Raw genomic sequence first — 16,549 nt, 5'->3', positions numbered from 1 at the left:
CAAGGTGAATAGATTAGAAAAGAAAAAAAATTACTTTTGGAAAATTTAGCAAGTATTATATTATATTCCGAGTACAATATCAACGTATATTATATTATGATATTATTTATTCAAATTTTAAATACATTATTGCAAATAGCGACATTACATATCTGCCAACCCGATATTATACTCCCAATACAATACCATTGTATATCAATTATTATGGTATATATCATTTATTTACATATAAAATATCAAAAAATCAATGATTTTAAAAATCATTCAGATTATATCATTTCAGAATCATTTTCAATCTTATTACCAATACAAATCTTAGAATATTATTTTTCTTTTTTTTCTGTTCTTTTTTTTTCCATAAAAGAAATATGCATATATATATATATATATATATATATATATATATATTCACATTATTTTTTTCAATTAAACTAAAGAACAATTGTAATAAATCATAGACGGTTATATCACTGCGATCAGCGTTGGATTCATCGCGCGAAGAACTTCGTCGATTGAAGGAAAGTGTCGGTGAATTTTCTGAAGAGAAATACGTCGAGGTTGTTGAAAGATTGGCCCTGGAGAATCACGTTTTAAGGCGTAGGATCCTTAGCCGTAGTACCGACTTTTCCAATGATGCTGCTACGAGTCCGCAACCGACGTCGCCGTCTTCGCCGCCGCTGCTGCTGTCGCACCAGTCTCGTTTCGTTCCACTTCAAGTAGAAGGAGACCCTACCAAGTGAGTTTCGTAAGACTCTGTGCTAATTGACTAATTACTCGAACTCTTTCTCCTCTCACTCCTTACTCTGTGATACGAATTTTTTTACGAGAAATTTTCTTCATCCTCTTTTCTCTTCTCTTTCCCTTCCCTTCTCTTTTCCTCTCTTCTCTTTTACGCGAGTTTTTTTTTTCTTTTCTTTTTTTATTTCTTACGAAAATGTTTTTCAACGAATTCTGCTTTCTTCAATCTTTCATAAACTACGATATAATATCGATCAACGATACGTACATACTACGTTCGTTTATATATATAGTATCAGCCGAAAATTCTTAAGTTCGTAGTTTTATAGACTAAAAAAAGAAAAGAGAGAGAGAGGGAGAGAAATAAAAAAAATAAAATTAAACTAACAAAGTCTTAAAAAAGTATAATTGATTTTTATTATCATCTAAGAACATTTGGTTCATCTTATATAAATTATATAGATTATATATATATATATATATATATATATATGTATATACATATATATATATTTATATATATATATATAATATATACATACATTATATATATATATATATATATATATATATATTTAATTTAGATCCATAATATAATAGAGAAAATTTTTGAATTTGACCTTTCACCTAACATTTTTTTTTTTTTTATTGTTGTTTGGTTATTAGTAAAAGTAAATTAGATTTATGGAACTTTCGTCAATTACAAATTTCATGTTTAATATTATGAAATTTTTTTTTCCTTTTTAACAATTTATATATTGACTTTTATCGGTGTAATAAACCAAAGTAAAAATAGGTTATACACAATCGATATCCATAAATGTGGTATGTATTTAAAAAAATTTCTGGTTCACTTGAGCAATTAATTTTTCAACAAATATTATATACTTTTTTCGAACGAAGAAAGAAAGGAAGAATGAAAAAAAAAAAAAAAAGAGAAACGAACAACAACAAAAAAAAAAGTATAATTAATTCCTACAAGGAACTACAAATTATTCTATGTTTATGAGAGACTACTGATTATTTTATTTTTATACTGTTGTTTGTTTTCTTTTTTCCCATCGTTTCATTTTTTTCTTTCTTCTTCTTCTTCTTCTTCTTCTTTTTCTTTTTCTTCTTCTTATCGATAACACGTTTAACGATATACTCGCAAGCTCGTTAACGTGCAACCGACTGGAAGCTGGAAGCGTAGCCTTATTTACGAGTTTTCGTTGAAAGCTATAAGGAGCCATAGACGAAGCCATATAGTAAAAACATCGTTGAGTCGATTCACGCTCACGAAATAGGCAATTTCATTATTGCTATCCTTTTAAAAGTTAACTCTCGAAATGAATGTTTTCTCATAGGCGTGGTAACATAAAAAAAAAAAAAAAACTTTTCCGTTTATTCCTTTTCTTTTTTTTTTCGTTTCTTTTTTTTCTTCTTTGTTTATTTTCTTTGAGCAATACGTTATCCTAGAAAATGTCAGAGAAGAATTATAAATTTAAAATATTAGGGAAGAGGAGAGAGAATGTTTATAAATAGTTTTCGTCCTGTCTGATTCACAACGACGTAATGCGTACGTTATACACGTTCTTACAGGCCATCATCATCGTCAGTGAACACGGCTAGCGCCACGATGGAAGCGTCAGGGAATAAAGTTGTCGTCGAGGAGACGGCAGAGACGATCAGAACAAGTGGGAGCCGGCGAAGTACTGGTGGGTCGAGTCCGGAAACTCAAGCTCGTGGTACATCGGTGATACGCCGTGTTCGACGTGAATTTCCGTCATTGTCTACGGAGACATCGGTCGAACAAGAAGAAAACGAAAAAGACCGACAACAGCAACAGCATATCTCGGGAGATGGTACACAGTTTAGATATATTCCGAGTCAAGATGATTCCGTTACCAGTGCTATAGTATCAGTGCTGTCTAAAGAAAGTAAAGAGGACATTCGTGAGGACATCCAGGATGATGTCCAGGACGATAACGAGGGTTCAGTCGTTGTAGATCGTCTTGATATACCAGAAAAAGATAGTGAAGATTTGAGTCTTAGGTCTGTTTCCGACGGTGATAATTCTGTATTCAGTGACAATCCTGAACCTCAATCGCCGCCTCAGCAAAGACCTATACAACAGCAAGTTCAACAACAGCAACATCAAAATCCACAACAACAGCAACAGCATAGACAACAGAGTCAGTCGGGTGAACAAGGGAAATTAAATGATCAATCTGAAAATGATTCGGAGGAGCTCGATGATATAGAGCTGATATTTACGACCGATGATACCTGTAGGGATCTAGGCCTTCAAGAGGATCTCGTTTCCATCACGGAAACCGATGCCTGGCAACAACCAAGTCCCGCCGGGCAACCGGTCCTCCTAAAATATACTAAATCCGCTGATGGAGAATCTCTTGTTTGCAACGGCGATAAGACAAGTTCCGTTGAAGAAGCAGTCTCATCTCAAAGTTCAAGTATCGATCGCGAAGAGAGCGTCGATCGATTCGACGAGAGTTCCAATACTAGGTTGAACAAGATGTGGTCTCAATGTTCTGTACTCGTAGAAACTGATATTAGCAAGTGTGGTGTACTAGAGGAACCTGAACATTCCACTAGGCATGCAACTAGAAGGAACACTTTGGCCGCACCTCCGACGGCTTACAGGTAATTAAATATTTTTTATTATGTTGGATCGTCCAAAAAGTTAGATTGTGTCGCTGGTATATATCTATCAAAAAACTTAATATATACAATTTATTCAAACTAACTATTTGTCTGAATCATAAATATATATTTTGTATTCTGTTTTGACTTATTAATTCACTTTAAAATACTTTACAAAAAATGAATATTAAAGCTTACAATAATAAGTGATAATTACTTGTTTCTTGAAAACTAGGTGCCATGTTTTATATTTACATCATTCTTTCGAACTACATCCATTACTCTTCCTACCGTTTTACCTTACTACTTCAGAAAATAGGCCTTCGTTTTAGTGTTTGCATACATTATGTATACACATATATATATATGTATGTATATATATATATATGTATATATATATATGTATATACAGGCGAACGTAATTAGTCACTTGCCGATCGTAAAGTGTTCTTGCTCGTTTTGAAGAGGCTTTGTTTTTACATACCAACGGATGCTAACGCCAACGGTAGTACTCAACATAGGTAGCTAGATAAGTATATTTAAAACGTACTCTCCGTTTGCGGCATAAGTAGCAAAGGTTCCGAAGGATAACAATCATTGGCATAATAACGTATGAAAATCTATCGGATCTCTATCAGTATTCAAACAATAATGTTAGGGTCAATGTACCAATGCCTTTCGCAATGTAGGAGGTATATGATATTTATTTATGATGTATAAGAGTACTACCATCGTTACTAAACGTATATACTTTTACATGTACGAGCGTTGATATAAAAGCAAAAATAACTTTGCGACATAACCCATATACAGTACATACATTATAGATCGAGCAGTATTACATCGTGTTATTAGATTTTCCTTACACAATGATCTCATTTATAGATACCAACCTTGCTTCTGTCTTTATATAAAGAGATAATTATCATCATCACTATCATTATTATTATTATTATTATTATTATTATTATTATTATTATTATTATTGTTTTTGTTATACATTTATTATTATTATTATTATTATTATTATTATTATTATTATTGTTGTTGTTGTTGTTGTTATTATCATTATTATCATCATTATTTTTTATTTCCTTAATTATGAAAAATATGTAGTTGGAAATTGTCAGAAATCATTGACATGATTACACGTTGGATAATTGCAGGCCAATAATACATCGAGAAGCTTTGGCTGGTAACCGAAGAAAAAGTTCAGCACCTCTTCGTCCTGTAATGGATCGGAGTAGTGGTGCCAAACGTGAATCAGGAGCACAAACCGACATTTCGGCCCTCCCGGCACAATGGCGTTCGGAAAGCTATCTCGCACACAAAGTGGCTCACACGTTTACAACGCTTCCAAGTAAATTCGCTTTACCGGCTGGTGTACCCGGAAGGCTCAGGTTGTCTGACAAGACACGCGAGGCAAGACGAGTGTTACTCTCGGACATCAGTTTCACCAGCATGGTTCCAGAATTGTCAAGAAGTGCTGATCATCTCTGTCACGATCCGCATGCACAGGTAAAGGAAAAAAGGAGAAGAAAAAGAAAAAGAAACAATTTCCAAGAAGAAAAAAGGAAAAATCCCCGAGAAGAAAAAAAAAAAAAGAAGAAAATTCCTTTGCGAAAGTGGAGAAATCGTTTTTATTTACAGCCTCCGGTTTTTAGTTTTTTGGAGATCATTTTCGAGGAACTCGTTCAAAGTTATTACGCAAAGAGATAACCCTGACACGCGTTTGCTTGGTGTCGTAAGCCTGGTGGTAATAGAGTGCCAGTATAAGCGAAACAGACGGCAGTCAGCGTAATAACAGCTTGATTAATTCAACGTGTGCTAGTAATATGTACGCACAATGATGCTCGTTGTGTGCATCAAGAAGGCCACGAACGAATGGAGCTATACGCGGTTTGCTTTACATCCATGAACACGTACTCACGATCTCTCCTCCTCCTCCTCCTCCTCCTCCTCCTCTCTCTCTCTCTCTCTCTCTCTCTCTCTCTCTCGCTCGCTCGCTCGCTTTTTCTCTCTTTGCTTCTCTCTTTCTCTACCTATCTATCTATCTGTCTATCTTACTTTGACCTATGTAAGTCTCTTAGATGATGACTAATTGCATCCTATGCACCTAACTTCAACTTACGATCTCTCTCCCTCTGGATGTATTTACACCCGCGGATGTATTTACGTTTATGTCCACGCTTATCCACGTCCATGAGAACGTGAGAAAAATTAACTGGAGTCGTATTTTGCGGCTTCGTGTTTCTTCTTGATGCCGCATGTGAGAATAATATACGCTTAGGATTATAAGAACGTAACGAGTTGTGGATCGTTTAACGATAGACGTCATCGAGATGTTCAAATGATTTATTTTCTTTCAACTTTAATCCATTCATAGGTGAACTTGCTATATATATATATATATATATATATATATATATATATATATATATATATATATATATCAATGATTAGTAAATTGATTGTACAAAAGTTGTTTTTTTGCCTGTAATCTTCTTGATAATCACACGTCGTACGATATCAGGATATCGATAAAAACTTATTTACTTGCTTAGTAATCCTATGTTATAAAACATCAAATATATATATATATATATATTTCAACAAAAGCCTGTTTGTCTGATATCTCTTTAGAAAAATATTTACGTGTTCTAGACTTGTTTAGGATCTCGTGGCTGTGGACACCGTACACCGGAAGTAAATCGTCGGGAATCCTTAGGATCACCAGCAGGCTATTGGCCTCGTTGTAATCCAGGAACGGCTTTACCAAGTCCTTGCGATTGTCGTCTGTCGGCCGATCTTTATTCCTCGAGATATCGAGGTTCCTTGAGCTCGATACCATCGCCAGGATTAGAAGTCGTGAGTGGGCCACCAAGGAGACACTCTTGGAGAGCAACAGCAGCTTCTTTCGACACATGGAGAGTTCCTGTTGCCACTTCTACACCTAGACCGACCTGGTCCTCTATGCCATCTTCTCCCACTCATGTTCACCCACCTGCTACGTCCTCGAGATCCTCGAAGAATATACCAAAGAGAACACGTTCGAAAGTCACTTTTCAAGGTAAAAAAAAAAGGGAAGCGAAAGAAAAAAAACAAAGGCAAAGATCGATATCGTATTTTTTATTTAATTCTTATCGCTCTTAACTCTGCCAATCGTAAATTTTATTTTTTTTTTTTTTCCTATCTTTTTTGTAGATTAGTTTTATTTTGTTTTCAATATATGCATCTACGCAACATTTATCAATATTTTTACTAATCAAAAAAAAAAAAAGAAAAGAGAGAGAGAGAGAGAAGAAAAGAAAAGAAAAACAAAAAGAAAGGAGGATTACATTGGAACAAGTTCGTGTTTTTATGTTTCAGAGTGCCCAATGACGCGTGGCAGTTTACCTAACTTGCGATCAGACATAGTAGGTGCCGGTGACAATAGCGGAGATTCAACGGAATCGCTGATAGACGAGGCGGAGGATTATTTGCGTCGCAGTATCGATTCGATGCTGACTATTTCAAGTACCAGTGCTAATACGGATTATTGGAACAGACAAACAGCGGCCAGACGAAGGAGAACTCGAAGACACTCCGAACCTGATCTTGCACGCGAGTGGATTCCCCCTCAGGATGCGAGACCGTACCTGCCAAAGGTGAATGGCCTGTTTCAATAAATAAATAAAAAAGAAAAAAAAAGCATGGAATTAATCCTAAAAGAAAGTGTCAACGAGTAAAATTTGCTATTTGTAAAATTATTAATTTTCATTATTACAGTATACAGGGTGTAGGGAGCTCTAAAGATAATTTTAAAGGTCGATCACATTTTTTTCAAGACCTTTCAGTCCAATTGTTTTCTTTTTTTTTTCTTTCTTTCTTTCTTTCTTTCTTTCTTTCTTTTTTTATTTTCTTTTTCAGATTTTTAAATTAAGAAAACCAAGAAAATTTTTTTCCCATCTAGGAATATTCGACCTACTCCATTTGTTTGTATATATATATATTTTTCTTTTTTCTTCGATAGATACCAAGAGATCTGAAGTTAGATCATCTTGTAAAAGTAATCTCCCCGGAAGGAAGAGTACTTCAAGGTCGTGTACGATACGTTGGACCTGTTCCTGGTCGAGAAGATTCTCACGTTGGTGTTGAATTACCAAACGTTAATGGTTCATCCGATGGCACTTTTCATGGTAGAAGATTTTTCGATTGGTAAGTTTTATTATTATTATTATTATTATTACTATTATTATTTATTCTTATGTATATATGTATACACTTACATATCTTATTATTTTTTAACACATTAATACCAATGTTATAAAGAAAACATTTTTTTTTTTTTTTTTTTTTTTTTTTTTTTTTTTTTTTTTTTTTTTTAATAAATATAACAATCACAGAATAATATATAGAAATCAGTATAAGATTTGAAATTATAGAGAATAAGATGTATAGAGGATCTTTGATTTGTTTATTTTCAATATGTTTCTATAGAATATTAAAAGAAAAAAAGAGAAAAAACCCATAGAAATAAGTCAGTAAAATTATACTTTTCGAACTTGCTCGAAGAAAGCAAAAGTCGATATTCGATCAGAGTAAACGTAGCCCTTCAAAAAAAAAAAAAAAAAAAAAAATTCTACCAATTGGTCCAGCTATTTAATTTTCGTAATTGCATAATGTTTTTGAGATAATGGGCCGTAGTACGAACTGCGTGACAAAAGCAATTCTGTTCGTGATAAATCCTCGCGATACCTCCTTCAATGAGCCTCGCCTTGCACATATATACTTTCTCGCTCTTTCTCTCTCTCTCTCTCTCTCTCTCTCTCTCTCTCTCTCTCTCTCTCTCTCTCTCTCTCTCTCTCTCTCTCTCTCTCTCTCTCTCTCTCTTCTTGCCTTGCCTCTCTTCGTCTTGTCGTTACTTTACTCGATAAGTTGAATGTGCATATGCATACGCAAATGCAATGGCGTATCTGTGTTTTAATTTAAAAGTAATATCGTTGCCGTGAATTTTTCTTTCCTCCTTTTTTCTTTTCTTTTTTTTTTTCTTTTTTTCTTCTTTTTTTTTTTTTTAAACGAAGTATTAAAAATACGAAATTTAAATAAGATTGTAAGACTTTATTATTTATTTATTTATTTATTTATCTCTTATTTATTTCTTTTCACATCCTGTAATATTAACGAATATGTAGTTAATTAATTTTTTTCTTCCTGTTTTTTCTCTCTTTTTTTTTTTCTTTTTTCTTTTTTTTTTTTTTTTTTTTTTTTTTTGAATTTTATTAAATCAAAGCATTCAAATATATTTATTGATATTCAATAATTAGTCATTTCTTAAGATAACTGACAATTAGTCAATTAATCATTCTATGAACTATATATATCCAGTCTCTTTATTTACAATTAATAATCGTAGTTGATTAAGTTAATGATTAAGTTTAGTCAAGATAGTTGATAATTATTTTTAAATGAATTATTATCTAAATTAGATTGATTCGATGTTATATTTGATATATATTAGAAATAAATTATCTTTTATGTGCATATATATAAATATATATATATATATATAGAGAGAGAGAGAGAGAGAGAGAGAGTTATGGCAAGAACTACTATCGATTAGGAGGATAAAATGTCTTGTAAAATAGCAGGAAATTTGTCGCGTGAATACTTTTCGTGAGAAATGTCTCGTGCAGAGGCACACAGCAGCTTGTACGAAAATCACTCGAAATGCGACGACAATGATCGCGTGACCATTATCGACGTCCCTGAAAGTGCGCCTCCTCAAATTTTGATCATGAGTTAGAACATATATACACAAATATACGATCGATCGAGCCATTCTCTCTCTCTCTCTCTCTCTATCTCTCTATCTCTCTATATCTTTCTCTATTTCTCCCTCTATCTATTTAAATGATAAAATAGACACTTTTTAAGGACAGCACATTTTATATATAAATATAATATTCCATATTTAATTATTTTATCCATTTGAAAATTCTTTAAGTAAATTCTTCGTAAAGATTATTACGATATTGATTTTCTTTTTCTTTTCCTTTTTTTTTTTTTTCTTTGTTTTAAATTTCTAATTATTATAAAGAATTGGCGAAAAGTTTTTAAGCAATTTTAAAAATCAATTAATCCTTGTCAAGACTTTAATGGGTATTTTTTTTTTTTTTTCTTTTTTTTTTTTTTATAGATAAATATTGTAAAACAACAAGATTAGCTTGTAAAATTACAAATTTAATGGCAAGCATAGAAAAATCTCTCGAGGGAGTGTAATTGAATTTAAAAAAATAGTTTAGAAAGTTTTGACCCGTCTAGAAACTTTTAGCCGTCAACCAATCAGGCACCCATCCATCCACTCAACCAACCAATCATCCAACCTGTATTAATTTCAATGTTTCTGATCGATCCTATTTAAATTAATTTTTCTATTTACAGTGAACCTGACCGTGCGATCTTCGTGCCGTTCAAAAAGGTCGTTTTGGCTTGGTGCACTGCCTGACCCGATGCATCCACTTCCAAAGTAACGCCGAGAATTTTACTCTCACAATATACTATGTAAATGTGGATACGGCGGTATGTATGTATAGCACACATAAGTTTCGCTATGACTTTTATAGTACGTTTGCTGTGGGTATCGTCTCTCTGAAGTTAATACATTTCTTCCAACGATTTTCGTAAGTGACAAAAGAAAAATATTACTTAATTCTTTTTCTTTTTTTTCTTTTTTTTCTTTTTTTCTTTTTTTGTCATGTTCATAAGAAGAAAAAAGAAAAGAGAGGATCAAAAACAAAAAAGCAAAAAAGAAATAAAACCGAGAGAGTTTGAAAGAAAGAAAGAAAGAAAGAAAGTAAGAAAAAAAAATATCGTTGAACGGTATTTATTAATTTGACGACGAAAATTTATTTTAAGAGTTCAATTGAAAATATCATTGGATGAAAGATTTAATAATAATAAGAAGAAGAAGAAGAAAAAAAAAAAAGAAAAGAAAAAAAAGAGAAATCGTTTCGTTTGATAATTATTAAATACTATTATTCGATTTAGAGATGGTGCCAGAAAATATGAAAACTATTACGTATAATATAAATGATTTACATATTTACAAAAGAAAATAACAATTAGACGTGCGTAAGCAAAGCCTACAATAATGTATCTATACTTAAAAATATACGCGCACGTGCATATATTTTAAAAAAAAGAACTCTCTCTCTATATTATATATATATATATATATATATATATATATATATATATAATAGTTATTAATAATTATGTAAAAAGGAAGATATCATTTTGAAGAGGCTACATGTGTATTATTATTTAATGAAAGCTCAGTACGATTGTGTTTTTTCTTTTTTTTTTTTTTTTTTTTTTGTTCAGATATAAGAAGTAACTCTCTTGTACAAATAAGCCGTATACCTTATATACATATATATATTTAACATATACATTTATTATCTACTCGCAAAAGAATAAATGACTATAATTACTTATTACATCAGATTATGACATAAAAAATTCGCATGCGACGAATTTCTTTGCAGAGACCGATAATTACGGCAAATTATGTATGTATGTATGTACGTACGTACGTAAGCGTATCTTCCAGGTAATATTTTGAAAAAAGTTATATGTCAGTTGATCTTCTTCAAATGCTATGAAAAAAAAGGAAAGAAAAAAGAAAAAAAAAAAAAAAAATAGAATAAAGAAAACAAAAATTCTCGATTTCAAATGACTGACATAAAGATTACATTACAATCATTCGAAAAACAGTGATATTTTAGATAATATTTTAGATAGTATTGAAAAAAAAAAAAAAAAAAAACGAAAAAAAATAAATAAATAAATAAAAAGGTGAAAAGAAGAAAAGAAACATTTTTCGGTTTATCGTTCGGATTTTAGAAAGGTGTAAAAAAGAAAAAAAAAAGAATAATAATAATAATGATAAAATATCGTAATATTCTATTTAGTCACCGAAGATATGATAGATCAAAAAAAAAAATATATATATATATATATACATATACATATATGATATGATAATAATAATAATAATAATCTGCCGTTAAAATTTCGATCTCTAGGAAGTTCTTTTCTCAAAATGGAATTGTGTGTTCGCGCTGTGAAAGAAATAGAATTTCATATACCGATGCAGTAACAAGGAACAAATATTCTCGATCAAAATAATCATAATATACATACATATATATATATATGTATATATATGTATATTATGTGTGTGTGTGCGTAACTCGTAAATACGCGAGCTATTCTCTCTTTTTATGCATAATATAATTGATAATTAATAATAATATATCACGTACCTGTATCATTGACAATTATTACATTTTAATGTGCTATTTATACGCGATTTGTGAATGCGAAATACAGTTATAAAGATATTCGATAATACAGGGTGGACCACAAGAAAGTTTTTAGAAATGGAACCAATAAGTCTTATAGATGATTTTAAAAAATCAATTACTCATTTTTTCCAGACCTTTTAGGATAATTCATTTTTTTTTCTTATTTTTTTTTTTTTTTTTCTTTTTTTTTTTATATTTTCAAATTGTAAAGCTATGAGATCAACGCTTGTAAAGTTACAAGCCTAATTGACAAATCCATAATGTTTTGGAAAAAGGAGTAATTGATATTGAAAAGTTTGTCTAAAAGATTTTGTTGAATCCGCGTAAGAACTTTCGGGACAACCTTGTATATACATATACACATAATTCTGTAATATGTTAGATAATATTTTATTTTATTTATTTTTTTTCTTTTTTTTTTTTTTTTTTGTTTTTTTCTTTAACTCGATATGACAATATTTTTGTTTTTTATTTTCGTTTATTTATTTTTTTTATTCCCTTTTTTTTTCTTTTCTTTCTTCTTTATCTTTTTCTATTGTTGTTGTTGTTGTTGTTATTGTTGGCATCATGATCGTCGAAGGTCCACGAGTAGCAAAAACTAATATGCATTATAATTTAAAAATAATAATCTTTGCGAGATAGGCTGTACCTGTATATTACATTGTCCATTAACAAGAAACGCGCCAAGTGTGACGTAAGCTTTTTTTTTATTACATTCAGGCGAGTTTAGAAGATTGCTAGGTGTGTCGAGAGAAAGAAACTGCAATTTCTACGTCAATGAAATTAGAAAGAAGAAAGTTTCACCATTTCTTTTTCTTTTAGTTGTTATAATTCATATATATGTGTACACACACACACACACACACACACACACACACACATGCGCGTATACATCTGTATATACAAAGTGAGCATAAAAGTTTCTAAGTGGACCAAAAGTTTCAAGGTGATTTTGAAAATCGATAATTTTTTTTTTTTCAAGCCTTTTTAGGCTAATCTTTCAATTTGGGGTCTACTTTACTAGCTTAAACTTGTAGTTTTATAATATGCAAGAAAAAAAAAAAAAGAGAAAAAAAAAGAAAATAGTTAACCTACAAAGTCTCGAAAAATAGTAATTGATTTTTAAAATCACCTAAGAACTTTCAGTCTAAAAACTTTTGTGGCACATTCTATGTATGTATATATATGTATATATATATATCGAATCGAGAGTTAAAAGAACGAATACATATGTACATACATACGTATATACTTATATATATACTATCATATATACATAAACATAGACAAAGAGAGACACATACAGACAGAGAGAGAGAGAGAGAGAGAGAGAGAGAGAGAGAGAGAGAGAGAGAGAGAGAGAGAGAGAGAGAGAGAGAGAGAGATAGAGATAGAGGACATTTTTCTCATGTTATAAATTTCATTTGATCAATCCAACTATGGAATATTCGCAATCTTCTTGCACGTTCATAACGGCGGCCGAAACAATTTTCAGTGAATCGTAACAAGTGATATATTTTCGCGTGACTTCAAGTAAATTTAGTTATGCTTTATTACATTAGATACGATCTTCCGTTTACACGTATATATACCTATGTATAACATGCGCACCATACATACGCATACACATACACATACGCACTATATATATATATATTTTCTATATATATATATATATATATATATATATATATATATATATATATAGAAGTTATTAGCTTGCGAACTAAACTCGAATCTGTGATAAGGGGTTTTCGCCTGAAAGTTTTCAATAGTTTTCACGAAAAAAAAAAAGGGGGATAAAAATTGCACGTGGACGCGTTATCTCTTTATGGATTGAAATATTTAAAAAATATTTCATTTTTAATAATGCACATACATATACACGAAGAGACATTTTGAATGCATTCTTATTAATTAGATTATTTACACATAAGAATGACGTTTATGACGTCGTATGGTGTTTTTTTATTTTTTTATTTTTTTTTTTATTTTTAAATAACAGAACATAGATTATCGATATCATTCATTTTTAAACAAAGACATGTCAATTGATTTTTGATAGTACTCGAAAGTTCTCGCTAACTGATTATTCTGAATTTTTTTTTTTTTTTTTTTTTTTTTTTTTTTTATCGATTTAATTAATTCTAATTAACCGAATAATAACAGAGACACACCCAGCAATACTTGACGATAATATTTTAGATAAATGTTAACGCGAATTGCGTCGTCTTTTCTCGAATTACATATACAATATTTTATCATTGCCATTATAAAGAAAAAAAGAAAAAGAAAAAGCAAAGAAAAGAAAAAATTAGCTAAGTAGTATATTTTACGATTATTATCACTTGCTATAATCGACTTTGGACGAAAGATTTATTATTGATAAATCTTTTTCTATCTACAATAGTTTCAGTACAACATTTTATTTGTGATCGTTGCATATTAAGATTTATTATACCGTTATTATAATTAACTTACTCTTCTATTTTTTTATCTTTATTATTAAAAAATAATATAATAATAATAATAATAATAATAATAATAATTATTATTATTATTATTATTATTATTATTATTATTATTATTATTATTATTAATAATAATTATTATTATTATTATTATTATTATTGTTATTATTATTATTATTATTATTATTTCTTCACAAAGATTTTTATAATTTTTAGTTTTGTTAGATAGAATATATAAGTTATACATAAAACATATGTACATAATGTCAATTTCACACAGACACTGAGCTATTTATATGTACAATGCATACGTATGTATGCATTTGAAATGCTGAAGTGCAAATATTTTCCAAAGCACATTTTCAACGGACACGTCTAAAACAGCGCTGTTTAACTTCTACACAGACCAAAGTTTTAATGAAATAATAATAATAATAATCATAATAATAACTATAACAACAGTAATAATAATACAGGAGCTAAATTTATAATTTACGATTTATTTTCTGCGATAGTATATTTTTTTTGTTTTTTTTTTTTGTTTTTTTTCTTACTATTAGTTGTTAAAAAGAGAAATAGAAATGGAAGGAAAGAAAGAATAATAAAAATTGTAATTAAATAACGCGACTAATTGAAAAAGAGAAATAAATTACATTAACGAAAACACTCGAGGAAGGATTTCATGTGGTACGAATAAACCACAAGAAAAGAAAAAAAAAATGGTGCCGCGAGCCGGATGTGGCTTTAGTTAGTGTAGAGCCACAGTTAAACAGCGCTGGTCTAAGGAATTAGTTTTGATAAGTCGTAAAAAAAACATAATGCTACATCGTGACTATCTTTTTCTTGGACAATTTTTCTCTTTTATTTTTTTTTTTTTTTTCTATTTTTTTTTTGTAACATTTAGTAAAACGTATATTATATATGTATATGTAAATCAATTTAAGATCGAGGCACACGATGGACCAACACTTTAATTACTATTTCAAATCATCTTTAAAAGATCTTTTTTTCACTGTCTTTTAATAAAACTATTTGAATTTACTTATAGCGATTCTATCATTACAATTTAAATTACACACATACACAAACACACAAGCTAACACACTGATACATTGAAAACATCTTATGAATTTTCTTAAGGCGTAATATGTAAAAAAAAAAAAAAAAAAAAAAAAAAAAAAGAAAGAAAAAAGATAGGAAAAAAAAAATAGACGAAAGAAAAATAATCATATATTCACACACACGCACACGCAAACACACAGATACAGCACATTGTAATTAATAATATATATATATTTTTTACTTGCTGCAAAAGAAGAGTCGTCGTGGGAAGACCTTACCTGCATTAAAAAGTCAAAATTGTTTTCTTAACATACGTTCGTTCTCTATACGATATTTTATCTCTTATATACATATATATATATGTGTGTGTATAGTACATATATATATATATATATGTATGTATGTATGTATATATACATATATATATATATATACACATATACATATATAAATATATAAAAAGAAAAAATAAAGAACGAGTAAACAATTTCTTTATTTTGCTTTCGAAGAAGGCCCATCTTAATTCGTCTTGTCGATTACGACATATAGACATTATAAAGAGAGCCGACACAGAGAAGCAAAAGAAGAAGAAAGAAAGAAAGAAGAAAAAAAACGAATAAACAATTGTATGATAGAAAAAAATCAAGTAATATATATATATATATATATATATATATATATATATATATATATAAAAGCGAAAGTGGAAATTAATGCATACTGAATGTAATTAAGTGGCAAAAGCATTATAGGGAGTAACGTTGATCGATGTTAATCGCTGTAATTACTGTTACGTTTAAATGTTTCGATGTGACATAGATAGATAACTCTCGAGGAGAAAAATAATTATGGAAAAGAGAAAGAGAGAGAGAGAGAGAGAGAGAGAAAGGGGTAATAACGATGTGCATTTATACGATTATTATCCTCGATCTTATTATTCTCGTCGTATTATTGTTTCTTCGTTGAAATATAAAAATAAAATAGAAAAAAGGAAAAAAAAAGCTGACGGTATAATAAAAAAAAAAAAGAAAAAAAAAAAAAAGAAAAAAAATAAAAGTAAAAAAGAAATAAAAATAATTGTTTCGAAGATTCCACTTTTGTGAATTGAATAGAGAATTATTGCATCTCATTGTGTGTGTGTTTTCATAATGATTTAGATGTTTGTTATTCGAAGATAACAAAATACGACGTTGGAGAGAAAGAGAGAGAGGGCGAGAGAGAGAGAGAGAGAGAGAGAGAGAGAGAGACGGTTAGTCAGTTTGGATCGATAAGTCTCCTCTAATT

The 16,549-nt window shown here is 30.0% G+C and overlaps 2 protein-coding genes and 1 long non-coding RNA gene across 5 annotated transcripts in view; 2 read left to right on the top strand and 1 right to left on the bottom strand.

Annotated features, from left to right (window-relative positions):
• Positions 1 to 16,170, top strand: part of LOC124948770 — a 21,077-nt gene extending 4,907 nt beyond the window's left edge. The window contains exons 2-9 of one of the 3 annotated variants that reach the window (XR_007100830.1): positions 459 to 736; positions 2,320 to 3,381; positions 4,548 to 4,899; positions 6,046 to 6,451; positions 6,751 to 7,028; positions 7,394 to 7,578; positions 9,805 to 10,043; positions 15,519 to 16,170. Coding sequence is in view for 2 of the 3 variants with exons in the window: in XM_047492917.1 (XP_047348873.1) it covers positions 459 to 736; positions 2,320 to 3,381; positions 4,548 to 4,899; positions 6,046 to 6,451; positions 6,751 to 7,028; positions 7,394 to 7,578; positions 9,805 to 9,868 (2,625 nt within the window). In the remaining variant the exon portion in view is untranslated. Of the gene's footprint in view, positions 1 to 458; positions 737 to 2,319; positions 3,382 to 4,547; positions 4,900 to 6,045; positions 6,452 to 6,750; positions 7,029 to 7,393; positions 7,579 to 9,804; positions 10,057 to 15,518 lie in introns of those variants that run through there. The other 2 variants (XM_047492917.1, XM_047492918.1) reach the window with 2 other exon arrangements.
• On the bottom strand, positions 1,484 to 2,546 carry LOC124948778. The gene is made up of 2 exons (XR_007100832.1): positions 2,301 to 2,546; positions 1,484 to 2,192 (listed from the first exon to the last, which is right to left on the bottom strand). It is a non-coding gene; the product is annotated as an uncharacterized LOC124948778 (long non-coding RNA).
• The window catches only part of LOC124948772 (speckle-type POZ protein B-like), a 24,884-nt gene continuing 18,139 nt past the window's right edge, over positions 9,805 to 16,549 (top strand). Inside the window, exon 1 of the mRNA XM_047492923.1 lies at positions 9,805 to 9,889. The gene's annotated coding sequence lies outside the window, so the exon portion shown is untranslated. The remainder of the gene's footprint in view (positions 9,890 to 16,549) is intronic.

Source organism: Vespa velutina, chromosome 4 (assembly GCF_912470025.1).
Source record: "Vespa velutina chromosome 4, iVesVel2.1, whole genome shotgun sequence".
Classification (NCBI taxonomy): Eukaryota; Metazoa; Arthropoda; class Insecta; order Hymenoptera; family Vespidae; genus Vespa; species Vespa velutina.
This window is presented reverse-complemented; position numbering and strand designations above follow the sequence as displayed.